At 39.9% G+C, this 27,751-nt stretch overlaps 1 protein-coding gene across 1 annotated transcript; it reads right to left on the bottom strand.

The window, feature by feature from the left end:
- Positions 1-21,329: 21,329 nt before the first annotated feature.
- On the bottom strand, positions 21,330-27,344 carry LOC132397713 (uncharacterized). The gene is made up of 2 exons (XM_059976484.1): positions 25,413-27,344; positions 21,330-25,134 (listed from the first exon to the last, which is right to left on the bottom strand). The coding sequence occupies exon 1, from the start codon at positions 27,217-27,219 to the stop codon at positions 25,846-25,848; it is 1,374 nt and encodes a 457-aa protein (XP_059832467.1). The 5' UTR covers positions 27,220-27,344; the 3' UTR covers positions 21,330-25,134; positions 25,413-25,845.
- Positions 27,345-27,751: the final 407 nt, after the last annotated feature.

Genomic DNA, 27,751 nt, shown 5'->3' with positions numbered 1-27,751 from the left:
TGTGGAGGCAATGTTCCATTTCACATGCAACATTAAGTCAATCTCATGTTCTGTATGCATAATGCATGCACGGTGCTTTTTACAATATTCCCAAGAAATTTCCTGAGAGTGAGGAAAGCCCTGAGGTTCGATCGATTTAAGTGCTGGGCTGATTGGGGAGGTTGGTTACAGTCCCAATCAAGGTCCAGGCACCAGAGCGTATTGAAGCAGCAGAACCCAGCTCCAAGATTTGGATGATTTAAGCGCCAGGCTAGAAAAAGTCAGGGTGCTGGGGGCGAGGGTGAGGGATGGGCTGGTTCAGCTTGATGCTCAGTAACGTTTACCCGGCTCTGCGCTGAACTGAAACTGTGGCTCCATGTCAATGGATGAATACTCTCCTGTAAGTTTCAGTTCCAAATGCTATTTGCTTACTTTCATTGTCTGCACGATTTCTTTTTTCTTTATCTCCGCACATTGGGTGTTCAACGGCTTTCTGATGAATATCAAGGTTGTATAATATATGCATACTTTGATAATAAATGTACTTTGAACTTTTGAATATTGCTTTTATTGACACCTCTCATTTTCACGTTAAAGAGTTTCTGAGCAAATCAGTTTCAGTAAGATTGTCCAAAGGAAAAATATTGACCAAAGGAAATTAAATTGCAATAACTTGCACACTTTTCTTCATAATAGAATCATACAGTCTTTTACCTATGTCTGAGAGAGTAACTGGGGCTTCATTTAACATCATTTTGACAGCAGGCCCCTCTGACAGAGCAAACTCATTCAGCAGCAGATTAGCAGCCTGGATTTTATTTGTATTCGGTTTTCTGGAGCATCATTTCAAGAACCGCCAGACTGGGTAACCGATTCTTCCCTCAGGCCATGAGATTAATGAATATCCTGCCACCACTGAGATCTCATCACTTGCTGTGCTGCACGCTACATGCATTTTGAATTATATTTTATTAACATATTCTGGTAATATTTTGTTTTAAGTGCTGTGTGTGATCTACTTTTTGTGGGTGCACTGTGGCCAAGAGGAATGTTGTTTCGTTTGGTTGTACGTATGTATGGACAGATGACAATAAATTTGAACTTGGAGTGAGACATTTGGACTGAGGCATAAGCTGTTAATGAAACCACAGCAGATCTGTCCTTTTTGCAGCGACACAAGTGGGAACAAACTTCCAAGGACATTACACGCTGTGGTGAACTACATATACCTGTCTGGACACACCCCCTCACTGACTGCTCCAGTGGCTCCTCCCACAGACCCCGGTATAAAGGCGATTGGGGCCTGAGCCCTGCCCTCAGTCTCCAAGATGTAGCATGGTGGTCAATTGCTGCTTGTTCTTTCTTCCAGTAAATAAAAGCCGATAGCTCGCCTCATGTCTCAGAGAGTTATTGATGGTGCATTACACACGGCGTGCAATAGAAAATCCCCCACAACCACTTGTAATACACAATGATTTTTTAATATTAGTCCAAATCTTAGAGCCCACTATGCTTCATAAAAATTTTGTATTCACCTCATTTGTTTTTAACATCAAGAGTAAGAAGCTTATTCACCAGAATTGTCATGCAAATCACAACACACGTTGCCACCCATATTATTTTAACCCTTTCCACAGAGTTTAAAGATAGGAGAGAACACTATAGTACTTATTTTGAAGGAAATACAGATACCCAGAATAAAGCAACTTATTCTGCTTTGGGCAGTTGTTTTATCTGCAAAGACCTCATATCAGTTTCATTCTTTTCTTCAAAAATATGCAGAAAATATTGGTGAGTCTGCACATGGATTCACTCGTATGTTTAATGCTGTGTCGTATGATGTTGGTGATCATAGCCTTTCCACGATCATGATAATCTTGGTAATATTTTCTACGGCAATGGGTTCCCATTGCTTTCTTCTGGGTGGTGTCATTACAAGACAGGTTGCCTTAGCCATTATCAATACTTTTCAGAGATGGCCTGGCTGGCATTATTGATGTCATAACCAGGACTTATGATATGCACCAGCTGCTCTTATAGTCACCCACCACCTGCTCCCATGGCTTCATGTGATCCTGATCCTGTTGGGAGAGAGTGGCTGGGGGGTAAACAGGTGCTACACCTTGCCCAAGGGTGACCTAGAGGCTCTCGGAGGGAAAGGAGAACCTTAAACCTCCTTTGGTAGAGACGTATCTCCGACCCACCACCCCAGCATGGATTATTCTGTACAATTCTGGCCATCATTCTACGGGAAGGATATGGTAGCATTAGAAAGAGGGCAGAAGAGATTCACCCAGACGCTGCCTGCAGTGGAAGACTTTATTGATAAGTAGAGATTGGAAAAGATGAGTTTATTCTCATTGGGACAGAGGAAACTAAGGAGTAACATCTTTGAGGTTAATAAAATTATGAGTGGATGAGATAGGGTAAGTTGAGACTACAAGAAGAAAAAGCTAAAGGTCTAGGAGCCAGTCTTCATTAGGTGATCTGAGTTGGAGAGGTTCAGTAGCTTTAAATTCCTTCATAATATCATATCAGAAGATGAGAGGAGCATACAAAATTATGAAAGGGATAGGTAAGATAGAGACAGGAAAGTTGTTTCCACTGGTAGGTGAGACTAGAACTAGGGAACATAGCCTCGAGATTTAGGGGAGTAGATTTAGGATGGAGATGAGGAGGAAATGCTTTTTCCAGAGAGTCGTGAATCTGTGGAATTCCACAGTGGAGGCTACCTCAGTAAATATGTTTAAGACAAAGTTAGACGGACGTTTGCATAGTAGGGGAGTTAAGGGTTATGGGGAAAAGGCAGGTAGGTGGAGATGAGTCCATGGCCAGATCAGCCATGATCTTATTGAATGGCGGAGCAGGCTCGATGGGCCAGATGGCCGACTCCAGCTCCTGTTTCTTATATTCTTATGTGTCCTGTGACCAGCATATGAGTGCCATTACAAAGAGGGCACAACAGTGCCTCAACTTTCTTAAGTTTGTGTAAACTTGGCATGTTACCTAAAACTTTGACAAACTTCTATAGATGTACAATAGAGAGTATCCTAACTGGTGGCACCACAGCTGGTATAGAAACACTGATGCTCAGGAAGGTCTACATAACTGGTGGACACAGCCTAGTCCCTCACAGGAAAAACCCTCCCACCATTGCCACAAGAAAGCAGCATCCATCATCAAAGACCTCCATAAACCAGGCCATATCACCAGACAGGAGGTACAGGAACCTTAGGTTACACACCACCAGGGACAGGAACAGTTATTATCCAGCAATTAGTGAGGATAACTTCACTCATCACAACTCTGAACTGATTCCACAACCTCTAGCTTCACTTTCAAAAACTGTACAATACTTATTCTTAGTATTATTTATCTTATATTTGCACAATTTGTCTTCTTTTGCACATTGGTTGTTTGTTTACGTATGGTTTTTTTTGTAAATGCCTGCAAGGAAATGAATCTCAAGGTATTTATTTATTTTGACGTTTTTTGGGGTTGAGGCGTCTAAAAAGGTCTAAGTTGAGAGGGGAGAAATTTAAAGGAGATTTTGTGGGTAAGTTTTTCATGTAGTGGTTATATGGAATGAGCTGCCAGAGGATGTAGTATAGACAGATACAACTATGGTGTTTAAAAGGCATTTGGACAGGTACCTGGGTAGGAAAGGAGGAGGGGAATATGGACCTACTGCGGACAAATGAGATTAATGTAGATACGCATCACAGTCGGCCACAGTCTAAGGTAGAAGTAGGCTGAACCAACTATTTGGAAACTACTGAAATACTGTATATTCCTGCCTCTATAATGTGCACTGCTGCTGGCCTCTTTCTACAAGTCCTGGGGCCTAACAGTCATCTCATTTCCTTGGCTACAGGTGATAACCCCATAATTCCTAGGAACCTTAATCACAAACAGCTGTCGCTCCTTGCATCTCTAAAATGTATAAATTATGCAAAATTTCCTGTAAACTGAATACATATTTGGTGGAAACCACAGATATTCTAAATAAACAGTAACTCTGGATTAACAGTAACTCTTTTTATTGCAGTTAAGGACCAACAGGGTAGTGTTCTAATTATACCTGGTACTATCTGCTTGCATGTAAAAGAAAATCTAATTACCTAATTATGGTGACTAACACCAGAGAAATGCTTGCTATATTTTATAAGATTGCCATATTTCCAATGCTTTAGTGATACTGACCATTAGTGCATTCTATTTACTTCAGTGTGGAACTTCTTCATTTTGACCTCTAAATCCTCCAATCAGTATTCAACTCTTTGGTTTCAAATACTAAATAGACTGGCTGTAGCTCCACAGAGACCTGGTATCCAAGAACAGAATGCCACATACTGATCTCTCGTTGGGAGCCAATGCAGTATGAATTTTACATCTCGCTTGGTTTGCATTATGAGTGGAACAAAATATCACTTCCCCACAGTTTGCCAGGATTCATTCCAAGCTGGTCTCAGTACTCCTCTGAAGAACTTGGCTGTTAAATCTGCAAATGCCAGGCTACAAAGCCAAGTGCCCAAGTGACCTTTTCACGTTAATTATATTTGCAACGTGCATTACACAGATGGTTAACATAAAAAAGTACATTACTGGAGAGTAAGGTCTCATTAAAACTCATTTATACTCTATGAATTATTTGTACAATTTGGTATAAGACATACCAAATTACAGATTTGTTTTCTAAACAAGATTTTAACTCATCTTTATAAGTAGTTCCTCCAAGAGGACCACAATCTTGCTGTTTGGAGGCTTTTGTGTCTCAACGACCTGGAGAGCTATGTTGGCTGGAGACAGGTCCTTGTGCTTTGGCTCTTAGTCGGGTCACCCATTCCAAACAGGTCAAAAGGTAGAAGCCAGACCAAGAGTGGTCCACCAGTCCTCCAGGTTCGGGGGTTCAGCTCAGGATTAAAAACCTTGACTGGTCAAAAAATAATTGTTACGGAGAAGAATCTTTCTACACAGACAAAGATGGAGGGCCTTCATTTCTGCACTAAACAGCAATAGTATAACGGGCAATGATCATAAATTGTTGATGTATTATAAATGTATCACTATTCACTTATGTACTGTATTAGACCATAAGACCATAAGATAAAGGAGCAGAAATAGGCCATTCAGCCCATCGAGTCTGCTTCATCATTCAATCATGGCTGATCCAATTCTTCCAGTCATACTCACTCTCCTGCCTTCTCCCCATACCCTTTGATGCCCTGGCTAATCAAAAACCTATCTATCTCTGCCTTAAATGCACCTAATGACTCGGCCTCCACAGCCGCTCGTGGCAACAAATTCCACAGATTTATCACCCTCTGACTAAAGTAATTTCTCCGCATCTCTGTTCAAATGGATGTCCTTCAGTCCTGAAGTCGTGCCCTACCATGGGAAATAACTTTGCCATATCTAATCTGTTCAGGCCTCTTAACATTTGGAATGTTTCTATGAGATCCCCTCTCATTCTCCTGAACTCCAGGGAATACAGCCCAAGAAGCTGCCAAACATTCCTCATACAATAACCCTTTCATTCCTGTACTTAGATACCTGCAGGATCCACAAAATAGAACAGAAACAAAAGTTGAAGAGATTACTTATCAAATGTCATCATAGTTGAGATAGATATTAATGAGACATGATTCATTAGCATTGCAATCATAATCACACAAAGAATGATAAAAATTTGACTTCAACAGAGGCGATAATGCTGACATCAGTTCGTTACAGTGATGGATATCTCTATTGGCCATTTCTGGATAAATTTGCTAAGAGGGATCAAAGAGTCATCCTCATGATTTTTAGACAAGAATTTAATTCTAAATTTATAATTGAGAGTCTATGAAACAAATTAATTCCAAGCTGTAGAAAATGTTTATTTTCATTTTTGCTTTCATAAATGCTTAGCAATTTGAGAAGAGCTACATATCAACCTTACTGAAATACAGTTCACAGTAAGGTCACAAAAGATTCCTACAAACTTTCCTCAAAAATAAAAATAAACTATAGATGTTGGAAATCAAAAGAAAACAGAAATGACTGGAAATATGCAGCAGATCAGGCAGCAACTGTGGGGAAAGATAAAAACAATTCATGTTGAATACCTCTCATCTGAAATTTTTGTTGCGATATAAGAAAATCAAACTGAAACATTAACTGTTTTATTCAGCATAGGTACTGCCCAGTTTGCTGAGTATTCCCAGTTTTTTAAAATTCTATACAAATTTTGCTCTTGTTACCAGATAAATATAACTTACTCAATAACTACAAGAACAGGCTGTGCAAATTCTGACCTGATTGCAACACATGGAATGATAAAATCATGGAGTTATACAGCATGGAAACAAGTTCTGCTGTCCGACTGGTCCAGACAGAAGAACTCAAGGAGCCTACCTGAGCTTGTCCCATTTGGTCCATATCTTTCATCCCAATACCTGTCCAAATATCTCATAAACACTGCATTTGTGTCAGCTTCTACCCTTTCTTCTGGCAGCTCATTCCATATGCCCACCACTGCCTGTATGAAGACATTGTCTCTTAGATCCCCTTTAAATCTTCTCTCTCACTTTAGACCTGTGCCTTCTACTTTTACACATATCTACCCTAAGGAAAGAACTGTGACTGGCCTCCTTATCTGCACACCACATGAATTTATAAATCTCTATGAGGAAACCCCTCAGCCTCCCGTGCTGCGGGGAAAACCGCTCCTGCTTATTCAGTCTCTCCTCAACCTCTCCTCAAGTTCTATTATGAAATCACTAGAATAATACCCTTCTGTAAAAAGTCAAAGCTAATTGTGCTAATGTAAAATTCCCAGTGTATTTTACATTGATAAGAGTTCATGACTATACAAAATTGTTACTAATTTTGGTGATTTTCCATGTCTGCCTTTGTATAGACACCCAGTGATGTTTACATATTGAAGATACAAGAGAACAGAGATACTGGAATCTGAGGCAAAGAGACTTCAAACTCCAGCAACTCCGTGAAATATGCCTTGTATTATTTAAGAGTTGTTTTATATTTTAAGTATGGATTTTGCAGTCGTTAAAATAAAGGAGAAGTAATGTATGCCAGTTTCAGTCACTAGGTCACATGTTGGGCCTTCAGTAGTAGAATAGAATACCTCAGAAGAGAACTATTGAAACAGCAGTATATTTTATACACCATTGAACAGTACAGGCTCTTCAGCCCACAATGTTGTGCCAACCCTTTAAACCTACTCCAAGATCAATCTAAACCTTCCCTCACACATAGCCCTCTGGTTTTCTTTCATCCATGCACCTTTCTTAAAGTCTTTTAAATGTCCCCACTGTATTTGACTCTGTTGCCACTCCTGGCAGTAGGTTCCATGCATCTACCACTCTCTGCATTAAAAAAACACCTTTGACATCCACCCTATATTTTCCTCAAAACCCCTTAAAGTTATACTCTCTCATATTATCTATTTCTGTCCTGGGAAAAAGGTGCAGGTTGTCCATTCTATCCATGGTTCTTATCATCTTGTACACCTATATCAAGTCATCTCATATCCTCCGTCACTCCAAAGAGAAAAGCTCGACCTCGTTTAAGCTAACTTCATAGAATGTGCTCTCAAGTCCAGGCAGCATCCTGGTAAATCTCAAGTACACTTTCTCTAACGCTTCCTAATCTTTCCTATAATGAGGTGACCAGAACTGAACACAATATTCCAAGTGTGGTCTGAACGGAGTTTATAGAGAAGCATCCTTACCTCATGGCTTTTGAATACAATCCCCCAACTAGCGAAGGACTACAAACCATTCTTAACCACCCTATCAACTTAGGGTGCTTCCCTTTGAGGGATGCAAGGACATGAACCCCGAGATTCCCCTGTTCCTCTCACTCTGTTAAGCGTCCTGCCATGAACCCTGTACCCTGCCTTTAAGTTTGCCCTTCCAAATTGAATCACTTCACACTTCTCTGGACTGAACTCCAGCTGCCAATTTGTCTATCACTAAATGAATTCCTGGGTACTCCAGAGAAAAATCAATAATTGTGGCTTATTGTGCACCTTACACCTTAATTAAGCAAAAGACAATTAAGCAAAAGAGTTCACTGCATTTGTTTATGACCATCAAAAATGACATGGTATTCCTGGAACTGCTCTTGCAATGTAGCTTGTCTAACTAACATCCTTCAAACAGTCTTTTCCCATTACTTGTCCATTTTCAACCACCGGAAATGTCGAACGATACCATTGCACTAATTAAAAATGAATGGGGTCGTTACTAGTGTCTAGCTACTCAACACTGTTGCATGTTGCCTAATACAGTGGCCACACTAGTAAGTCAGAGATTCCGTGTCCTGTAATGAGCGTCTCACTTTCTGGCTCCCTAGAGTTTTTCCATTATCTACAAGTATGAAGGAATACTGTGAACTTCTCTGCACCAGTGTGACTTCTAAACATTAAAGATTCTCAACATGTCTATGACAATGCTGCCCATTTTATTGGCAGCCATTCAGCACCCTAATTGTTCATTCTCCAGGTTTGCCATGGCCACGGCGTTCCTGTACAATAATCCCTCCAGTCATTTGCACAGGCTGCTGGAACAGCATCTTCCAAGTCCACAACCCCTGCCTGGAAAGGAAATCAACAACAGTGATGGTGATAGAGATGGCACATAGAAAACCTTCAGGGTTACCTCATAGTTACAATGCATATGGAGTTGGTAATGTAGTGCCAGTCCTCCATCATTGCCCATAGATTTCAACATCATTCCCAGGAATTTTGTGAATAACAAGTATATTCTTCCATTATACCAGGTAGGAAGGTTAGATTAGTTCACATTATTCCATGTCTGGTCTCACCAGGGCCATTTATAATTTCAGAATGACTATTGATTCAAATCAGGTCAAGATACTGTTTGTGTTCTTAATTACCTCCTTTGACTGCCAATTAGCTTGAAGTCATTCATGCAGAAGGGCATCCAGATTCCTCCAAACACCAATGCCTTTCAGTCCCTCACCATTTGATTCTAGTCTTCTACATACTGATGTTTTCAGTATGTACGTTATATTCCACCTGCCATCTATTTGTCTATTCACTTGTAGCCCCCTCACCGGGCTCAGATGTAAACTTGCTCATTAGCCAGCTCTGCCTATAGCCACTTGACTTAGTGGTGAGAAGGGCACCTTTTATAAGCAATAGACATCTAGGGTTGGTATGATTTGAGGTTCAACCAAACAGGAAAGTCGGGATGTTCCGATTACCGGAGCCCCAATTTGAGTGAATACTGTGTAAGTACTGCCCATACACAATTATGTCAGCAAGAAATAACAGATCATACACCGCATACAATTATAGAGAAAGTGTACTTACTAATTTCTGGTTTATCAAACAGATAAGGAAATCAAAGAAAGGAAATTAAAAATACGAAAGGGCCCATTACAGTTAATCCAGTCTAAAAGTGCACATCATTGGAGCTTGTATTGTCCAAAAGCTTGGTATGACAGTTACTCACGATGCTGAGTTCTCATCACCAATCACCGGTAGAGCTTCCCATCTTGGATTCCATTGTCTCGTGAAACGTGCCTTGCAATTTCATCTTCCAGTCGGTTTGACTCCTACAGCTGTCTCTCCCAATCTTCTCTTTTCTGCATCTCCAGCCAAAAAGACCTCGAACCCCTCCAGTGTCTGTCACAAATCTCACTCTGCCTAGTTCTCTCTAGAACCTTCTCCCAGTTCCACCACTCTGATTGGCTGACATAACATTCCTAAGTTGAAGGTTATGTTTAGCCGAAACCAAAACATTCTACCAGCAGGACACCATGCTTTTACAGAAAGCTACTAAGTGAAGTACCCCACAGCATTTGCAGTAGATATCTTAGCCAGGGTATTACATACTTTATCTGTTTTTATTCCACTGTGCCTTTCTGCATCTTCTCTCATAACCCTCACTGCCAACCAGCTTTGTAACCTCAGCAAACATGAATATATTACATTTGATTCCCTTCATCTGGTCACCATTCCTTGCCGTCCTCTGTTGTTCACAATCTCCCACCTTGGAAATGGACAGTTTATTCCTTATCTCTGTTTTCTGACCAGTAACTAATATTCTGACCATATTGCCTCGATTGCCTCGAGTTCCAAGTGTTTTAATTTTATTCAGTAAAGTGTGACATGTCTAAAAATCCAAACACAATTCATCCATTTGTATCTTTTTGTCTATTCTGCTTGTTACAAACTCAAAAAGATCCTTAAACATGAGAGATTCTGCAGATGCCCAAAAATCGAGAGCATACTCAAAATGCTGGTCAGGTAGAATCTATATAGAGGGAAAAAGAGTTGATATTTCAGACCAAGTATCTTCAACAGACCAGATTTTCAAAATATGACTTCCTTTTCATAAGAATACATAGATGGTCCAATGTTATTGATTTTATCTTTGCTTTTATAGTAGATTCTAATTTCTAAGTAGTTGGGGCAACTGTCCTCCCCATCTTCAAAATTGCACCTTTACGTACATTCACCTGAGAGACGAGAAAGGCTTAATACATCATCTGAAAACAACACCTCTAACTCTGCACTGGAGTATCAACAAAGATCTCTGTATCTCTGGAGTGGCGTTCTAACTCTACGCCAAGGATGTCACTGACTGAACTGTGGACAATATTGGATTAAGGGCTTACAACAAGTAACACTGACTTATAGGTCATTCTGCTCATTCCAATGAGCAAATTTTCTATTCACAATCTGGGAAATAAGAATATGTTCATCATCACAGTGCACAGGGTATAAATCTTATCAGCATTCCTATTAATTTGCATTGACGTAAGGACAGGATTGAATGGAGTGGGAAAAATGGGGAGAATGGAAGTAGGCAATTATCATAGGAAAGAATGTCACCTTCTGTTCTGCTCTTATGGACCTACAGAGGATGAATTCAAAGCTGCGGTGGCAAAGATTTCGTTACAGGTTTCCTATTCGTCCTTTCCCCATAGGTAATGCATGACTAAGACAGGCAAGAGAGCACAAAGTTGGGTTATAAGCAGTAATTACATAGGTCTGTGCCAGACTGTCTTATGCTGAGCAAGAAGTCAAAAACAATATTATTATTGGATATCACAATAGCCTGTTTCAAGGAAGCAAATACACTAAAGCTTTCTACAGAACAATGCACAGCTTCATTCTGACAAGCACATTGCTTCTTACATCCTAGATTTTAGCCTGCTTTAGTTAGGTTCTTCCTCTCAATTTGCAGAATAATTTACCTAACATCGTAAACGTAATGCAAAAGAAGGCAACATTTCAAAGAGAAATTTAATGCAAATCAAATTTCTGCATTTGGTGGATCGGTGGATGTGAATAGTTAGATTGAATCTTGAGCAGGTTAAAATGTCAGCATAACACTGAGGGCTGAATGGCCTGTAGTGTGCTGTATTATTCTGTGTTAAATTATGTTTTTATGCTGCTTCGGAGGCCATTTATTCAGAATTTTATTTGTGGTCCTTTAAGGAGGGCTGTTGAAGTTTACACACAAGCATACCATAAAGTGCTGGAGGAACTGATCAAGACAGGCAACGTCTATGGAAGGGAATAACTAGTTAACATTTCAAACCGAGTTCCTTCATCAGGACGGTAATTGTACATCTGTACCAGGCTGTCTTATACTGGGCAAGAAGTCAACAACAATACCAAAGTTCAAAGTAAAATTTGTTATCAGAGTACATACATGTCACCACATACAACCTTGTGATTTTTTTTTCCTGCAGGCATACTCAGAAAATTAATAAAATAGTAACTGTAAGCAGGATCAATGAAAGAGCATGAGCATAGCAGACATCAAACCGTTGAAATGCAACTATAAATAGCAATAAATAACAAAAACATAAAAGAACAATATAAAAAGAGTCCTTAAAATGAGATCATTGTTTGTGGGAACATCTCAATAAATGAGTGTAATTATCCCCTTTTGTTCAAGAGCCTGGTGGTTGAGTGATAGTAATTATTCCTGAACCTGGTGGTGCAAGTCCTGAGGCTCCTGTACCTTCTATCTGATGGCATCAGCAAGAAAAGAGCCTGGCCTGGGTGGTGAGGATCTTAGATGCTGCTTTCCTACGACAGCATTTCATGTAGATGTGCTCAATGGTTAGGTGGCTTTAACTCTTCTAAACTGGGCTGAATCTGCTACCTTTTGTAGGATTTTCAGGACATCAATAGTTGTATTTTACAAGCCTTTAATTTTATGCTAAAAAAGTCAATAACCATGGTGCACCAATAAACAGTTCTATGTAGTTTTTGATGTTCTGTCATTGTTACTATTGGTTACTTACATATGGTGGACCAAATGCTCTCATTTGAATTTTCCTTCTGTGTGTGAACAATCTCTTCAGCTAAGTTAATCCAGTTGCACCTGGTTACAGATTTAGAAGCATTCAAGAAGATTTTTTAAGGCAACATTTGAGTAACGTCTAAAGTACTGTCCTATTGCACATGTGCAATGCAAATGTTGCCAATGCAAATGTGTTTGGGAGGGATCTCAGAAGGAAGCAACTCTTTTCTATGTGGGAGCAATTTTAGGCGTAATTTGTGGCTAAAATGCTGATTACATTACATTACTCCAAAGCAGAAACTTTATCCCAAGGATTGTAAAACGCAAATCATTTAATTAAATTTTGTGCTCTATCAAAAACATAAGAGAGGGAATTAGATGCTCCACTTACTGATATAAAAAGGTTGTATGCTGTCATTTACCTTCTGAAAACTTAAAGAGCTGGTTGACAAGTCTTCTAGTTATTTTCAAATTTACAGTAGTTGTTGCTTGGCTAGTTATATCCACTTCTGAGCAGCAGATTATTTCTCGGCATCCAGGCCAATGCATTCAGATGACTATGTATGAGTCCAAACAAGAGTTTTTGGCAGATTATTACTGCAGGGAATGGGGACTGGAGATAATGTAGAAGCTAAATACTTCCCCTGATCTGCTAAAGCCATGAAGACTTTAGCAATTAGTAATGATGTAAATAATTGCTTCCTCCTTCTCATCATGGAAAACCTGAGTTTAAGTTCAACCATCCCAAAACCACAATGATTGAGATTGGCAAACTACTCAAGCCCTATACTTGACTACTGTCGAAAAATGCCTCATACTACATATACCCATTAAATTATCTGAATCTCTCCAGATTCATTGTTAAACAAAGACAAACTAGTCCTGATCTCTCTGACTTTGTAGTGCAACCACTTTCCAAAGAAACTGCCTTTGAGCTAACTTCAGATTTCTGAATGTGAGGATTCTGCAATCTAGCACTGTGAAATCAGAGGTTAAGGGGGACTAATAAGCATAGTGTGCCTGCAGAAAGTGTCAGATTCTTTCACCTCTGCATAGGTGTTCATGTTGTTACAGTATAGTGATTTCTCAGAAGATATCTACAGCACCACTTCAGAATATATATTTTTACTCTAAAAATTACCCATAGCTGTTGAAGTTAAAGGATTTTGAGCCAATATTTGTAAAAAGGATTTGCTAATATTTGACCTTTTCAAAGTAGAGAAATAAATATCTAAATAAGATTTAAGTGCATTATCCTTCTGTGTATTGCTATTGTGACATATCCCCCACTACTTCCCTGATATTTTAAAGAATATGAAGATCAAGTGTGTTCTTACCTATGGAATCCTAACAATTAGAATCATACATTGTGATCAATTAATGCACTGTAAAGAGAGAAAAGAGTGGAAAATAATTAAGCTCTTTAAAGTGTTGAAAAGAATGATATTGTATACATGATTATTTTATTTTCTTCTCTGAGGGTCATCTCCTTGTTGTGGTGGAGAGGCTGATGAGTTCCTGAGATCCTGGGAGTGACACCGCCTGGAGTTTAACTGGTAAGTCGAGGGAGTGGTTGGAGACAAACACATCACGTCGGCAGTGAAGGTGGAGGAAGGCTGCAGCAGCGAAGGGTCCCGAGTTGTCTTGCATTCCGTGCTACAGGACCCTGACCCCAATCTATCAAGAACCATGTGGTAGCTGTCCATGCAACAGCCTCCCCCATACAAAGTAACAAATAGGCGTTGTCTTTTAAGGGAATAACTCCTTAGGAGAGCATTATACTCGAATCGAATGATCGCACTACTACTTTACTATGTCTATGCTCAGCACTATACACATTTTATATGCTCATGATCAAAGAAAATTGAGGAAAGGGTAAAACAAATCCATATTTACAATCTTCTCAGCATTATACCCAAAACATTAATCACTATTGCATCCATGCAATGGAATTTTGATTGGATGTCTGGATATGCAGACGATCAACTAAGTTCCTGTTTCCTGGTCTGCCTGGCCTGTGAACAGCATCAAAATCAAATCCACAAATCATATCCAGATCTGAAGACTGGTGGCCAAAGTTATCTGCTAAAGGTGCTAAGCCCAAAAATCACTCTAACAGAGTCAAGTGATCGAAGCTTTCGATTTCCATTCAAAAGCCCTTCTACATAGAGGCATTTGAGGTTGAGCCAATTAACTTTAAAACTGGCATTATATCTTGGTTGGAACATTAGTGGGTAAACTACAATGGTTTCAGTTTTCCTTGGAGTAATATGAAGAGTAGGTTACATCTGTTGAATACTGGCCCAGATTTTGTAGTGATCATGACAGTGATGTGAACAACGTTCACCTCCATTTCTCTGTCAAAATGCTTTGTGGCTGAGGATTCACTTTTGATCTAAATGCCATTTGCTTTCTTTTATTGTTTGCATGATTTCTTTCTTTTCCTCTCCACATATTGGGTGTTTGGTGGTCTTCTTTCATGGGCTGTTCTTTGTTTTGTGGCTGCCTGTAAGGTTGTATAATTTACATAAACTATGATAATAAATGCACTTTGAACTTTGATACAAACTTCGGCATTTCACACCTCCAGAGTTTGATGCAAGTATCTCAAAGTTGCCAGCAAAGTTTTACGGACAGCTTCTTCCCCTCCACTGTCAGGTTATGGTCTTATGGTCTAACCCAAGGGTGGGCAAACTTTTTGACTTGTGGGCCACAAGGGGTTCTAAAATTTGATAGGGGGGCCGGACCAGGAGCAGATGGACGGAGTGTTTTGGTAATACACCTCATAAGAGAAAATAAAGTATCATGGGATATGTAGAAAACATGAACTTTAATTTCAATTGAAAATGAACAAATGCATTACAACAAAATATCTGTCTTTGAAGTCCCATGGTATTTAGCTATTTATTGAAATGACTTTTAAAACACTGAAAATTAAATGAATAAAATACAGCTTTTTTTAATAGTAACAGTTATTATTTTAAAGCACTGAAAATTCTGTTATCCTTCAAGATATTATCATCATCACTCTCCTCCTGACTGTCTTTATTTCAAAAACAGTAGGAGATGCAGGTCTACTTGTCCTGCTCCTTCTTATTCAATTGTCCCCTGTGCCAAAACTCAACAACGACCAGCACAAAGACAGAACAATGACAGCGCGCCAGTATCCGGAGCGCGTTATTTGATCTGGAGCGCATTTTTTATTTTGAGAACGTAGTGCACCTGCGCACTACTCATGTCCATCACTTAACAGAAATGACATGTAACATGTAAGGCTTATTGAAAAAAAAATTTTCAGATGCATTTTTTACATAACACAACGAAGAAACATTTTTAATTTCAGTGGGAACAGTGGGAACAGTGTTGTTGGTCTCCCTTTTTAGCCAGCGCATCAAAGTCTGGATTTAGTTTTGTTGTGGCGATTCTCGGGATGGATCTGAGGTGTTGGTCAGTTAACTTGGATCTGTGGCTGGCTTTGTTGATGCTCATGACGCTGAACGCCTGTTCACACAAATAGGTCGAGCCGAACAAAGAGTAAAGCGCAAATGTGGAGTAATACGCTGCACCTCAACAAAGGTCAATGTATATAGAGTGCGTCATCTATTGGGAAAACGCCAGAATTGCGGGGAAAAAACGTTAACAAGGTTTATTAATATAATTTCATCAAGTTCTGCGGGTCGGATTAAAAAGCTTAACGGGCCGCATATGGCCCGCGGGCCGTAGTTTGCCCATGCCTGCTCTAACGCCATAAACACAACCTCACTATTTTGCTCTCTTTAAGCACTACTTATTGACTGTATTTTTTATATTTCTTATTGTAACCTAACATATAGTAATATTTTTTTATGTATTGCACTGTACTGCTGTTGCAAAACAACAAAATCCATGATAATAAACCTGCTTCTGACAACTCAACAGGGTTCCATGGAATGATCAGGTGATATTTCTGATATTGAAATAAAAATGGAGATAAACAAGGCAGCATGAACTTGAACTAATATTCTTGGAAAGAAAAATTGTCTAAACAGGAGAAAGTCTGCTGATGCTGAAGATCCAATGCAACACACACCAAATGCTGGAGGAACACACTAGGTCAGGTAGCATCTATGGAAATTAATGTTTTGGGCTGAGACTCTTTTTCAGGATTTCCTTCAGGAAAATTGTCTGAAGATGTTGCACTAGATCTGTACGTGCCAAGATTTGTCATACTGGAAGAGATTTAGATGGAAGATGGTAGGCGTGAGAGAATGACAAAGAAGAGTAAAGGTCAAAATCAGAATCAGGTTTATTATCATTGTCTTATACGACGTGAAATGTCTTGCTTTTCAGCAGCAGTGCAGTGCAAAGTAAAATGATCATAAATTACAAAATAAATAACTTGTGAAAGAAAAAGAATGATCGGATATGTTCATGGGTTCATGGACAATTCAGTAATCTGATGGGGAAGGAGAAAAAGCTGTTTCTGAATTATTGAATGTGCGCCTTCAGGCTTCTGTACCTCCTCCCTGATGATAATAATGAGAAGAGGGCATGAACCAGCTAATAAGGGTCCTTCATGGTGGTTGCCATCTCCCTCAGACATCACCTCTTGAAGATGTCCCTGACGCTGGGGTGGGTTGCACCTGTGGTGGAGCTGGCTGAGTTTTCAACCCTCAACAGCCTTTTGCGATTCTTATCAGTGGAGCCACCATACCTGGCTGTGATGTAACCAATCATAATGTTTTTCACTGTACACCCATAGAAATTCACAAAAGTCTTCCATGACATACCAAATCTCCTCAAACTTCTGATGAAGTAGAGCTGCTAGTGAGCCTTCACTATGATTGTATCATGATAGAGTCTCTGAGATGTTTGCACCCAGGAACATGAAGCTGCTCATGCTTTCAACTGCTAACCCTTCAATGATGACTGGTGTTTGTCCTCCCAACTTCCCCTTGCTGAAGTCACTTCCTTGATCTTGCTGGTGTTGAGTGCGTTGTTGTAAACACCCAATCTATCTCACTTCTGTACGCCTCCTCGTCACCATCTGACATCACACCAACAAGTGGTGTCATCTTCAAGTAGCTTGTTCTTTTAAAGTAATTATTAGAAACTCTTTCCCATGATTTATTCACTTAATTATTTTGTAAAAGCATTTAAAAAATTTCCTTACGCTTGGTAATTTAATAAAGGCTTTTACAAGTACTTTAAAGATATTTTCCAAAGTCTTGTTAATATTGAGGCTCTATAAAACTTTTTGTATGGCCCATCAATTTAAATAGACATTTTAAAATTTAATTTTTAAACACACCTCTCCAATGACTTGCAAATTTTGTTTGCTTCTGTCTGTAAAAAAATATAAAGCTTTAAAAGATTTTAAAAAAAGCTTCTAAATGTTCTAAGTGTTCTGAGGACTTTTAAAAGCTGCTTACTTATTTTGACAGTTTCGGCTGAAATTAAGTCAGTGTCTTTTCCCCTATCTGATTTTCTCTGCTTTTTGGGAGAGTTGGAATCCTGATGTTCCTTTGTGATACCACAGGTATCATCACAACAGAAACATCTTGCAGGGGTTAATTTTCAACAAGGAGAAATGCTGATGACAAATGAATAATTTTAATCAAGGTCAAAGGTGAAGTTACTGAATACCTCTGCCTGGGAAGCCTAGGCCATTGGTCTGTAATGGTCAGCTGTTTAAGTTGAGGACTTAACAAGTATCTTGGAGTTCAGCTTGATGACTAATGGGATAAAAGGTAGCTATGTAGAATTTTCCTCACTAGATTGTGTGCAGTCCATGATGTGCAAGTTGTATACTTCTTTTGAAGGAATGGCTTAGATGGCTGAGTGTATTTTGCCATTTCATAATGTAATTGGTAATAACAGCAGAACATCTTAAAATGCTTTGGGATGAGTTGGTTTATCATGAATTACAAGTTAACAGAATAATGTTAAGTTCAAAGCTTGCTACTAATTCACACAGTATTATATGTGGTTATTTAGTTGAGAGAGGGGGGAGAGTGGGGGCAGAGAGTGAGTGAAAGTGAAAGCGAAAGCATGTGTGGGGAGAGAGAAGGGGGAAGAAGGAAGAGGAAAGTGGGAGCAGAGAGGAAATAGAGATGGGTGAGAGAGAGAGAGAGGGTATTGATGGAATGATGACTGTCTTTTGTATTGCAGCATAGCACTGACAATAATTTGATATTAGTTTAGCTCTCATTAGAGATAGAATGAAATAAAGCATGAAGTAGGAATTGAATAAATCGAAGTCAGAAGGAGTTCACAGTGTGAGGATAATGAGAATTATTTCAGTTCTTTGAGACTGTGCTTTATTTTTTTTATTCATGTTATCCCCTTGCTCTGGGGGCTTAACATTGAATCAAAGTTTTGTTTTTTTTTATCTATAAGATTACATCTTTTCTTTCTCTCTCTCTCTTGCTTTGTACACATTGACTCTTCCAGGAAAGGATTGTAATTGAAATAGCTGTAAAAAGAAGCATGGCACACAAAAGAATAGGGATGTTTTAGTAGGATTACTTCTACAGGGTTATAGCATCAATACAGAAGACAGAAAAGAAACAATTTTGGTAGAAGCAGACTAAATATATCAGTGCTGAGAAAAAATAAATTAGGCTACTATTAATAAAAAGTGCATTCATAAAGGAAAGAATCCATTAAGAATGAAAGACCTTTATTTAAAAAGTATCAATGGCCATTCCCATGCAATTGTAATGTAATTCAGATGTTTTCACTTTTAGTTCAAATTTCCAAAATTCATGCTTTTTTCCCTCCCTACAATAGCTGTGAAATGACGAATGGCCTGGGGAACTTACTTGATTGCATTCTAGATTTTTTTATATTTCGCACAGGACTCTCAATGCATCAGGAAGGTTAACAAATATCTGTCAACCTGCAGAAAGTGTGTTTTCTTACCATCATCTTCGGTGGTTACCACTCTATCATCAAGAATTATTTTCCAGAGTCACATTGCTGCATCTGCTTGTTCCACTAATGATTCCTCAACATACTTCTCCGCTACTCTGCCTGGGAGTCTTTCCCAACTGTTCAACACTTTCTCCTCTTTCCACAGTAAACTTAAATTTGTAATAGTAGAACAATTTATCCATATTACCTTGTATGCCACGGTGGCATAGCGAATAGTGAGACACTGTTACAGCTCAGGGGTATCAGGGTGCAGAGGTTATTTCTGGCACCGCCTGTAAGGAGTTAGTACATTCTCCCTGTGACTGCGTGGATTTCCTCCTACAGTCCAAAGATGTACCGATTGCTTGGTTAATTGGTCATTGTGAATTGTCCTGTGATTAGGCTAGAGTTAAATAAATGGGTTATTGGGTGGTGCAGCTTGTTGGGGCAGAAAGGCATGTTCTGTGGTGTATCTCTAAATAAAATAAAAGAATCTGCATCAGAGTGCCACATGGGTGTCTTCTTTCTAGGTCTACAAGCCTCACCAGACATTCATTGAATTCAGGCTTCATCTTCTAGGGGGAAACTTTGAGTTCTTCTTGACCTAATTTCACCTCTTAAATGTGCTCTTTTCTAAGATATTGATCAAAAATAGGCAGAAGAGCCAAGCTGTGATTTATACAGTGTAGAATGGGGTCACAACTTTTGAAATCTATCCTGTTGTTTTGGGTATGTAGCTCAATAACATATTCAGATTAAGGGGTTAAATACCTCGGGTGAGGGGGCAGTATGAAATGAAAACAGTGCACTGAAAATACTGAACAGTTCTGACAGCAACTGTGAAGAGAGTACCTGAATCACTGTTTCAGATCAATAACCCTTCATCTGAACTTTGAGGGTTCCTTTGCATTGCTTAGATGTATTAAGCATTGAATCAATAAAGTTCAAGGGACTCTTTTGAGCTCATCTTTAGAATTTTTTTAACTTTACTCATGGAGTATGCATCTCAGTTATTTTTCCTTCTTTTGCAGTGTACCTCCTACTTCTTTCCTCTGAATGTTCCTTATTCTTTCACACACAATACATATTTCGTATTGGTTGGAGGCCCAATAATAGTGAAAAAGCTGATTACCAGAGCAGACTTATGGATCCTGTTGGATTTCCACAGACATAGTATTCAGACAACAGAGCAAATTTCCTGCACCTGTCTCATAGGCAAATTCCTGGAAGGACTCAAGGAGGAAAAGGAGAACAAGTGGAGTTGGGGGAGATTGCGGTTTGGTTGGAAATCCCACTAAATTTGTAAATGCAGGAGTGGGTCACTTTATTTACATACAAATGAGGAACAAGCGTTGTTTCAAATGGAAGTAAAGAATGCCTGAAAAATAACACAACTATATTTCAGGTTGTATGGTTTTCAGTCTTTTCTAGGGCCTCGGATACTGATCTCTGAAACTGCACTGTGTGCCATGTTATCGATGTAGTTTTAGAGAGTTACATATTTTACACAGTATCCTTTTGCTGCACTTTGAATTCAAACTTCCCCTCTTCCCAATTCAAGCTGCAGAACTGTTCCTGAATTTCAGCCCACACTGCTCTATAACCAACTGAAAAGTAAGGATTAATATTTCCTCTTTCCTAAAAGTGTCCCCTCCCCATCTCCTCTGCCCAGAGACCAGACACAGATTAGCAATTTCTTGCAACAGAATCCACTATACCTGAGGAAATTTTTAATTCAAATTTGTTTTCTTTTAGTGTAGTAGTCAGTGTAATGCTCCTACAGTGCCACCAACCCTGGTTTGTACGTTCTCCCTGTGACCACGTGGGTTTCCTCTGGGTGCTCACGTTCCAAAGATGTATGTGTAATTAGGTTAATTGATAGTGTAGTGGTTAACACGATGCAATTACTGCGCTAGTGACCCAGGTTCAATTCCACTGCTGTTTGTAAGGAGTTTGTACTTGCTCTCTGTGGCTGTGTAGGTTTCCTCCGGGTACCCCAGTTTCCTCGCACATTCCGAAGACATATGGGTTATTAGGTTAATTGGTCAGATGTATATAATTGGGCAGCATGAGCTCATTTGTCTGGAAGGGCCCATTACTGTGCTGCATCTCTCTAACACATGAATACAGGTATAAATTATAGCTATATACAGTAGTTTAAAAAATCATTAATACATTATCAGAAAACACATAATTAGATTAAACAGTATTTTCAGTTCATCTACAATTTGGTTAGTTATCAATAAAAGAAAGCATAACAACTCCCAAAAAACATACTGTTATTAAAAACAGTCTTGACCTGTACCAACTCCATAAGAAATAATTATGGCTGAACATTAACTTTCTGAAAGTCTATTGAAAGCAAATTCAATCTGGAACTGGATACAGACCATCTCCTGGTAAAGAATGGGTTCTAATTTTACAGACATCAGTTTGTTAATTTTGTCCGAGAGCTGGAAAATACACGCAATCACTCAATATGTTAACCATACTTCCACAGTATTGTAATAAATGATATCAAAATCATGTTAGATTGAAAGAACAATTACTAAACTCTGAGAAAGTAAGAAAACTTGCCTTTCATTAGAACAAATATAAGTACATACAGGTATGTTGGACTTTTGAATTTAATAATATTGTTGGAGTTTGTTCATGTGTATTGGTGTCGATATGTTGTGTGTTTGTCACCTGGGATGAAGAGGAGAAAAAAGTGTTTGCAAGAATAGAGATAAAGAGCTGGGGTGTAGGGAAGGGGGTGGGTGGTAGTGTCGGGGTAGGGCATACATTACTACAAAAAAGCAACACAAGTCTTCTGAACCAAATGGTATCATTTTGGGCTGTACTGATTCTACTGTTCTAATAGTTGGTTTGCAATCACTTATTCCTAAATCAAGCCAGCTACTCCAAATTTAGCTGCTTTCTGGTTGTAGTCCGGCCCATGATACCATTCCAGTTTCAGTGGAGTAGCTCTAGAAGCAGTTAAACAGAGGGACCCCGTGTTGCTTCTTTTTTTCTGGAGTAGCATACCTTGAACTTGACTGTAGATCAATTCCAGAATATCGACTAAGATGCTCCCTTCTCAGCAAATTTAATATGACCAGCTCTGGCAGATCTCGACAAGGTGTAGAGCTAAGTATTGGAAATTGGACTAATAACAAATAAGAGAAAATCTGCATCAAACACAAAGTGCGAGAGGAACTCAGCAGGCCCGGCAGCATCTATGGGAAAAAGTACAGTTGACATTTTGGACCAAAATCCTTCAGCAGGACTGGAGAGAAAAAGCTGAGGAGTAGATTTAAAAGGTGGGGGAATGGGAGAGAGAAATGCCGGGTGATACAGTCAATTTGTGTCTACTGGACTGATAATCTGTTCTGTACCTGTTGTGTGAAAGGGTGAAATTCAGCCCATCAGGAATATTTTATTTTAATAATTTATTTAACTCTTTTGTTAAAATATTTTAAAAAGTTTTTGCCACATGCAAATTGGTGAAGAGTTAGCACTATGTCTGCCCTCAAGTGTACTGTCGATACGTGGCTTAGGGACACTTTGAAGATTTGAAAAGCACATTCTAACTGCAAATGTTTTCTTGCTTAGAGCACGGCTCAATAACTGAAATGTTCTCTCCATTGTGTTGATTGTGCCTTTATTGATGAATGCCTTGAATGTTTTAACAATATATTCAGTTAGCTCTTCCTTTTTAAAGTCAGTATCATCAAAAATAAAATCAGATTATTGCAACTATTCCTGGTTAGGACCCCGTGGGGAGGACAGGAAGGTTCTACAATGGGTAGTCAAAACAGCCCAATGCATCACCAGTATCAGCCTTCACGCCATCAAGTGCATACAGTATATACAGAAAGGTGCTAAAAAGAGGTCAGCAATATCATAAGGGATCCCACCCATCCTACTCCTGGTATGTTTTTTTCCCACTCCAGTCAGGGAGGAAACTATGTAGCATCCACACCAGGACCGCCAGACTCAAACACGTTTATTTTCCCTAAGCAGCGAGGCTGGTCACCACCTTCAGTCATTAACCCACACCTCCAACCGATACTACTTTCTCAATTCCTGTTCCTGCATACAGACACTCCTGTGCCCAGCATCACTTTATGGACACACAGTCAATTTACGTATGTAAGTTATTTTGTGTATTTTAATTTATGGTGCTTTTTATCATTATGTTATTTATCTTATTGTGTTTTATTTTGTGCTGTATTGCATCCAGAGTAACAATTATTTTGTTCTCCTTTACACATATGTACTGGAAATGGCATTAATCAATCTTGAGTTGAGCACCTCTGCTCCATCCACAAAAAGTGGAATTTCCTGGTGACCAGTCATTTTAATTCCTATCCCTATTCCCATTCCGACATGTTGGTCCATAGCTCCTTGTCCTGCAACAGTAAGGCCATTCTCGGGGTGGAAGAGCAACACTTCATACGCTGTCTAGATAGCTTCCAACTTGGTGGCATGAACATCGATTACTCCTTCCAGTAATTTTATTTCTCCTCCTTCTTCCAGTTTCTTCGATTTTCCACTCTGGACACTTACCTCTTCTCCTCACCTGTCTATCTCCTCCTTCTGGTGCCCCTCCTCCTTCCTTTTCACTGTCCTCTCCTATCCAATTCCTTCTTCCCAGCACTTTGCCTTTTCCGCCCATCACCTCCCAGCTTCTTACTTCATTCCCCCTCCCCCATCCACCTGGCTTCACCTATCACCTTCTAGTTTGTCTTCCTTCCCCTCCCGCCAACCTCTTATTCTGGCATCTTGCCCCTTCCTTTCCAGTCTTGATAGAGGGTTTTGGCCTGAAATGTCAACTGCTCATTCATTTCCATAAATGCTGCCTGACTTACTGAGTTCCTCCAGCATTTTGTGTGTGTAGCTCTGGATTTCTAGTATTTGCAGAATCTCTTGTGCTAAAAACAATCTTGAATCTTCAATCTACAAACTTGAAAAATGAACAAATTTGTTTGAAATTATCTATCACATCAAAGTTCTTTGCAATTTAGCTGAAGTAATATATGCAATATGTACAAGAAATTGAACATGCTTTTCTGACAACACATTTAAAATCACTTTAGGTGTTAATTGCAGAAAAGCATTTTTAAACATTTGGCAATAAACTTACCATATGTTGTAAATCAGAAATTTTGATCTTGGACAAATAAAAGGTTATTGAACTATAACAAATAGACGTTGGGATAAGTATCTGGAAAATAACTGTTTTCTTTTACTTGGGAGAGGTTAAGGTGCAAAACAAAAATCATTTTCAATGAGTAAAAGAATTAATGTTCTGATTTTTCTTTGGGAATTGCATTGCCAGATTTTAAAAGGGGTAATTAAGTATCATTTAAGGAAAATGTTTATTCAATAGATGACAAAGCTGATTGTTTTGGATTAAATAGGAAGTCTGGAGTTTCATTGTGTAATGCGAATTATAAGATAAATGAAAAGAGATAATGACCATTTCCAGGCATTCTATTGTACTCCAGAAATTCAATCCAAACACTTCATGACATTAGACTTCCTGGAGCATGTCAACTCATCCACGGATAATGCAATTTTGCACAATGTTTGTTTTGTAAAAATTAGCCGGCGTTATCCTACAAGTCATAACTCCACTCCAGGGACAGCCATGTTTCAGTGATGCAACTGTGGATTGGAGCCCCTTGTGAAGGAAGTTCCTCTCCTCCTTCTGGTTACCTTATCCACATGACACCCAGTACTGGATATGTTTCCTCTGAGCGCGATGGTTTCCTTCCACAGTCCAAAGACTGTTAGTAGGTTAATTGATTATTGTAATTGACCTGTGATCAGGTTAGTGTTAAATAGGTGGTGTAACGTTCTCCTTCGGGTGTAACGAAACGCCGAATTTAACGTCCGGATAAACCACAGCCAATGCAAACCAGATCGCAGTAAGATTAACCATTTACTGTTCACTCTTCACATTAACATATGGTGAAAACTGTTGATAAAACAATACAAGATTGATACAGTATTTGTTCCTTCCTTAATATCACATTTCAAGTGCAAATACTTGCAAAGGTGACTATAACTACATTACACTAAGGTGCAGTATACAGGGAGAGTTTACCTGCTCCATTGACTACTTTAAATACACTTCCATGCAAACTATCCGCGACTCTTTAACTAACGAAAGCATAAACATTATCTACCGTCGTTACCTCTAACAGGATCAGCATTAACATCTTAGTTCAATATATCGATTATCTATTAACTTACAGCGTTGCTCTCACTGTGATTTCTCATGCCTGCAAAACTGCTTCTGCTCAGGTGAGCCTCGTGGAAAGCCCCCACCCTCGCGCTAATTTCAAACCGGTGTTTTCCCACAAGACGCGGCGAAACCGGATGTGACGTCATCGCATGCCGATATATTTTACATGCAATGAATACACTTTAAACACTTCTAATTCTAACTAGAAAATACTATTGAATGAATTACTAAGCGAAAATATTATAAACTAAATAACTGTCGTAAAGACAGCACACTCCCCGCTTGACCTTCGTAAGGTCACAATGAGCAGAGTACAAAACTTAGTCTCTTAATCAGTCATTGGGTAGAAGTAGAATAACTTCTGTAACTGGCCCTTGGTAAATTTTCACATCGCCTTGGTCGGTAGTCTTCAATTCGATCTTCCTGACATGTCCATCCCCGCTAGGGAATGTAGCAGTGATTCTGGCCGTTGGCCAGATTCCTGTGGGGTCCTGTCCACTTTTGTCTCTGTTGCAACGAGTGTAGATATTTCTGTCTCCAGCGGGACCAAAACTGATTTGCCAGAGCCTGGACTTGTCTCCATTGCTTTGTGTACAAATCCTTGTCTGAGAAGTCTCCTGGTGGAGGAGGTGCTCCTGCCTTCTGCGTAAGGAGCGTTGATGGCGAAAGTATAAAGGGGTTTTCTGGGTCAGAAGACACAGGTAGGAATGATTGTGCGTTTATAATGGCTGTGACCTCTGCCATTAGGGTGCACAGTACCTCGTGGGCCAATCGGGTGCGTTGCTGCATCTCAGGTTTCCTTTTCCGGGTTTTCCGTAAGGACGTGAACCGTTTGACTGCCTGCTCTTTGTTATCTGGTGAGCGCTGGCGTGGTTCTCTGAAAGGCAATGGGGCAACCCCATTATTTGCTTCATCTCTGAAGACCTTGGTGTCTTTGGTTTTTAAAGAAATGGTATCTTGAGCTGATTGTGCAAGTTTGTTGTCATACTTCGTTAGAGCGAAGACTGACTGGCCCAGCGACTCGTCGCTTGCCTCGCGCTTGTTAACGCCTTGTTGTGCTTCCTTGATGCACGGGACACTCGGGCAGGGTTGAAAGATTGAATGGCGGCCACTCTCTAGCACATTGGTCTTGAGTGTGTTAACCATCGGTTTGTGTACGTCACCGAGACACACCTCTCCTATCACCACCCAGCCCAGATCCAGACGTTGCGCGAAGGGGGCGTTGAGTGGTCCATTGATCTGCTGCCTAACCTTGTGTACCTGGATAACATCTCTTCCTAATAGCAGGAGTATTTCCGCTTTCGGATCCAGTTCTGGGATGTGTTTGGCGATGTGGTGGAGATGCGGCTGGTGTAGCACCGCACTTGGTGTCGGGATCCCAGCGCGGTTATTCATGATTTCATTGCACTCTAAGAGCGGAGGGAGACAGATGACGACTTTACCATCCAGGGACTCGATCTGGATGCCTTCTGCCTTCCTTCCTTGGGTTTTCATGTTGCCTGAGCAAGTTTTGAGGTAGTATGGGAACCGCTCACTCTCAATGTTGAACAATTTAAAGAACTCTGGACTGACTAGTGAACGATTGCTCTGATCGTCCAGAATCACATAGGCTTTGATGGCCTTGTCTTTGGCTCCTTTAGGGTACACCTTAGTGAGGCAGATCTTGGAACAAGAACGACTTGACTGAGCTTGACCGCAAACTTCTGTACAGTTCGTGCTGACAGCTATTGACCTAGAGTGAGCCTCTCCCTCCCCGCCGTCCTGTTGTGGGGGTGAAGGAGCGCTCTCGGTTTGTGGTGACAGGTCGGGATGCATGGCCTCGACGTGATCTGGGCTGCCACATTCCGGACACTTCACGGCGATCGTACACTCTCTGGCGAGGTGAGAGGTTGAGGAACAGCATCTAAAACATATTCTTTTCTCCTTGAGAAGAGCCGTCCTCTCTTCAAGGGGTTTTTCCCTAAACATTCTGCATGCTTTCAGGCGGTGAGGTTTGTTATGCAATGGACAATACTTGCCAGGGTCGTTGTTAGTCGTAAGGGCTTCGGTCTTGAGCACTGACACGGGTTTATCAATGTTGAAAACATTCGAAACGGATCTGCCTGGCTTGGTGTAAATCGAACTGCTTCCTGGACCTACAAGGCTAGGGTCGTTTCGCCTCTTCGCCTCCTTGCACACAAACCTAGTGAGGTGCTTAAAGGGAGGAAATCGACCATCGTGGTCTTCCTTGTACTCTGAGGCAACAGTCAGCCACTTGTCCTGCAGCCCAAATGGAAGTTTGTCCACAATTGGTCTAATCCCGGATGGAGTATCTAGGAATACTAGACCAGCTGAATAGCCATCTTCT

This window comes from Hypanus sabinus, chromosome 8 (genome assembly GCF_030144855.1).
Source record: "Hypanus sabinus isolate sHypSab1 chromosome 8, sHypSab1.hap1, whole genome shotgun sequence".
NCBI classification, from domain to species: Eukaryota; Metazoa; Chordata; class Chondrichthyes; order Myliobatiformes; family Dasyatidae; genus Hypanus; species Hypanus sabinus.
Note: the sequence above shows the minus strand (reverse complement) of the source record. Positions and strands in the feature narration are given on the sequence as shown.

Bases quoted from the DNA above. Each gene is read 5' to 3' on its own strand.
- LOC132397713 (XM_059976484.1), bottom strand. From the start codon at position 27,219: ATGCATCCCGACCTGTCACCACAAACCGAGAGCGCTCCTTCACCCCCA.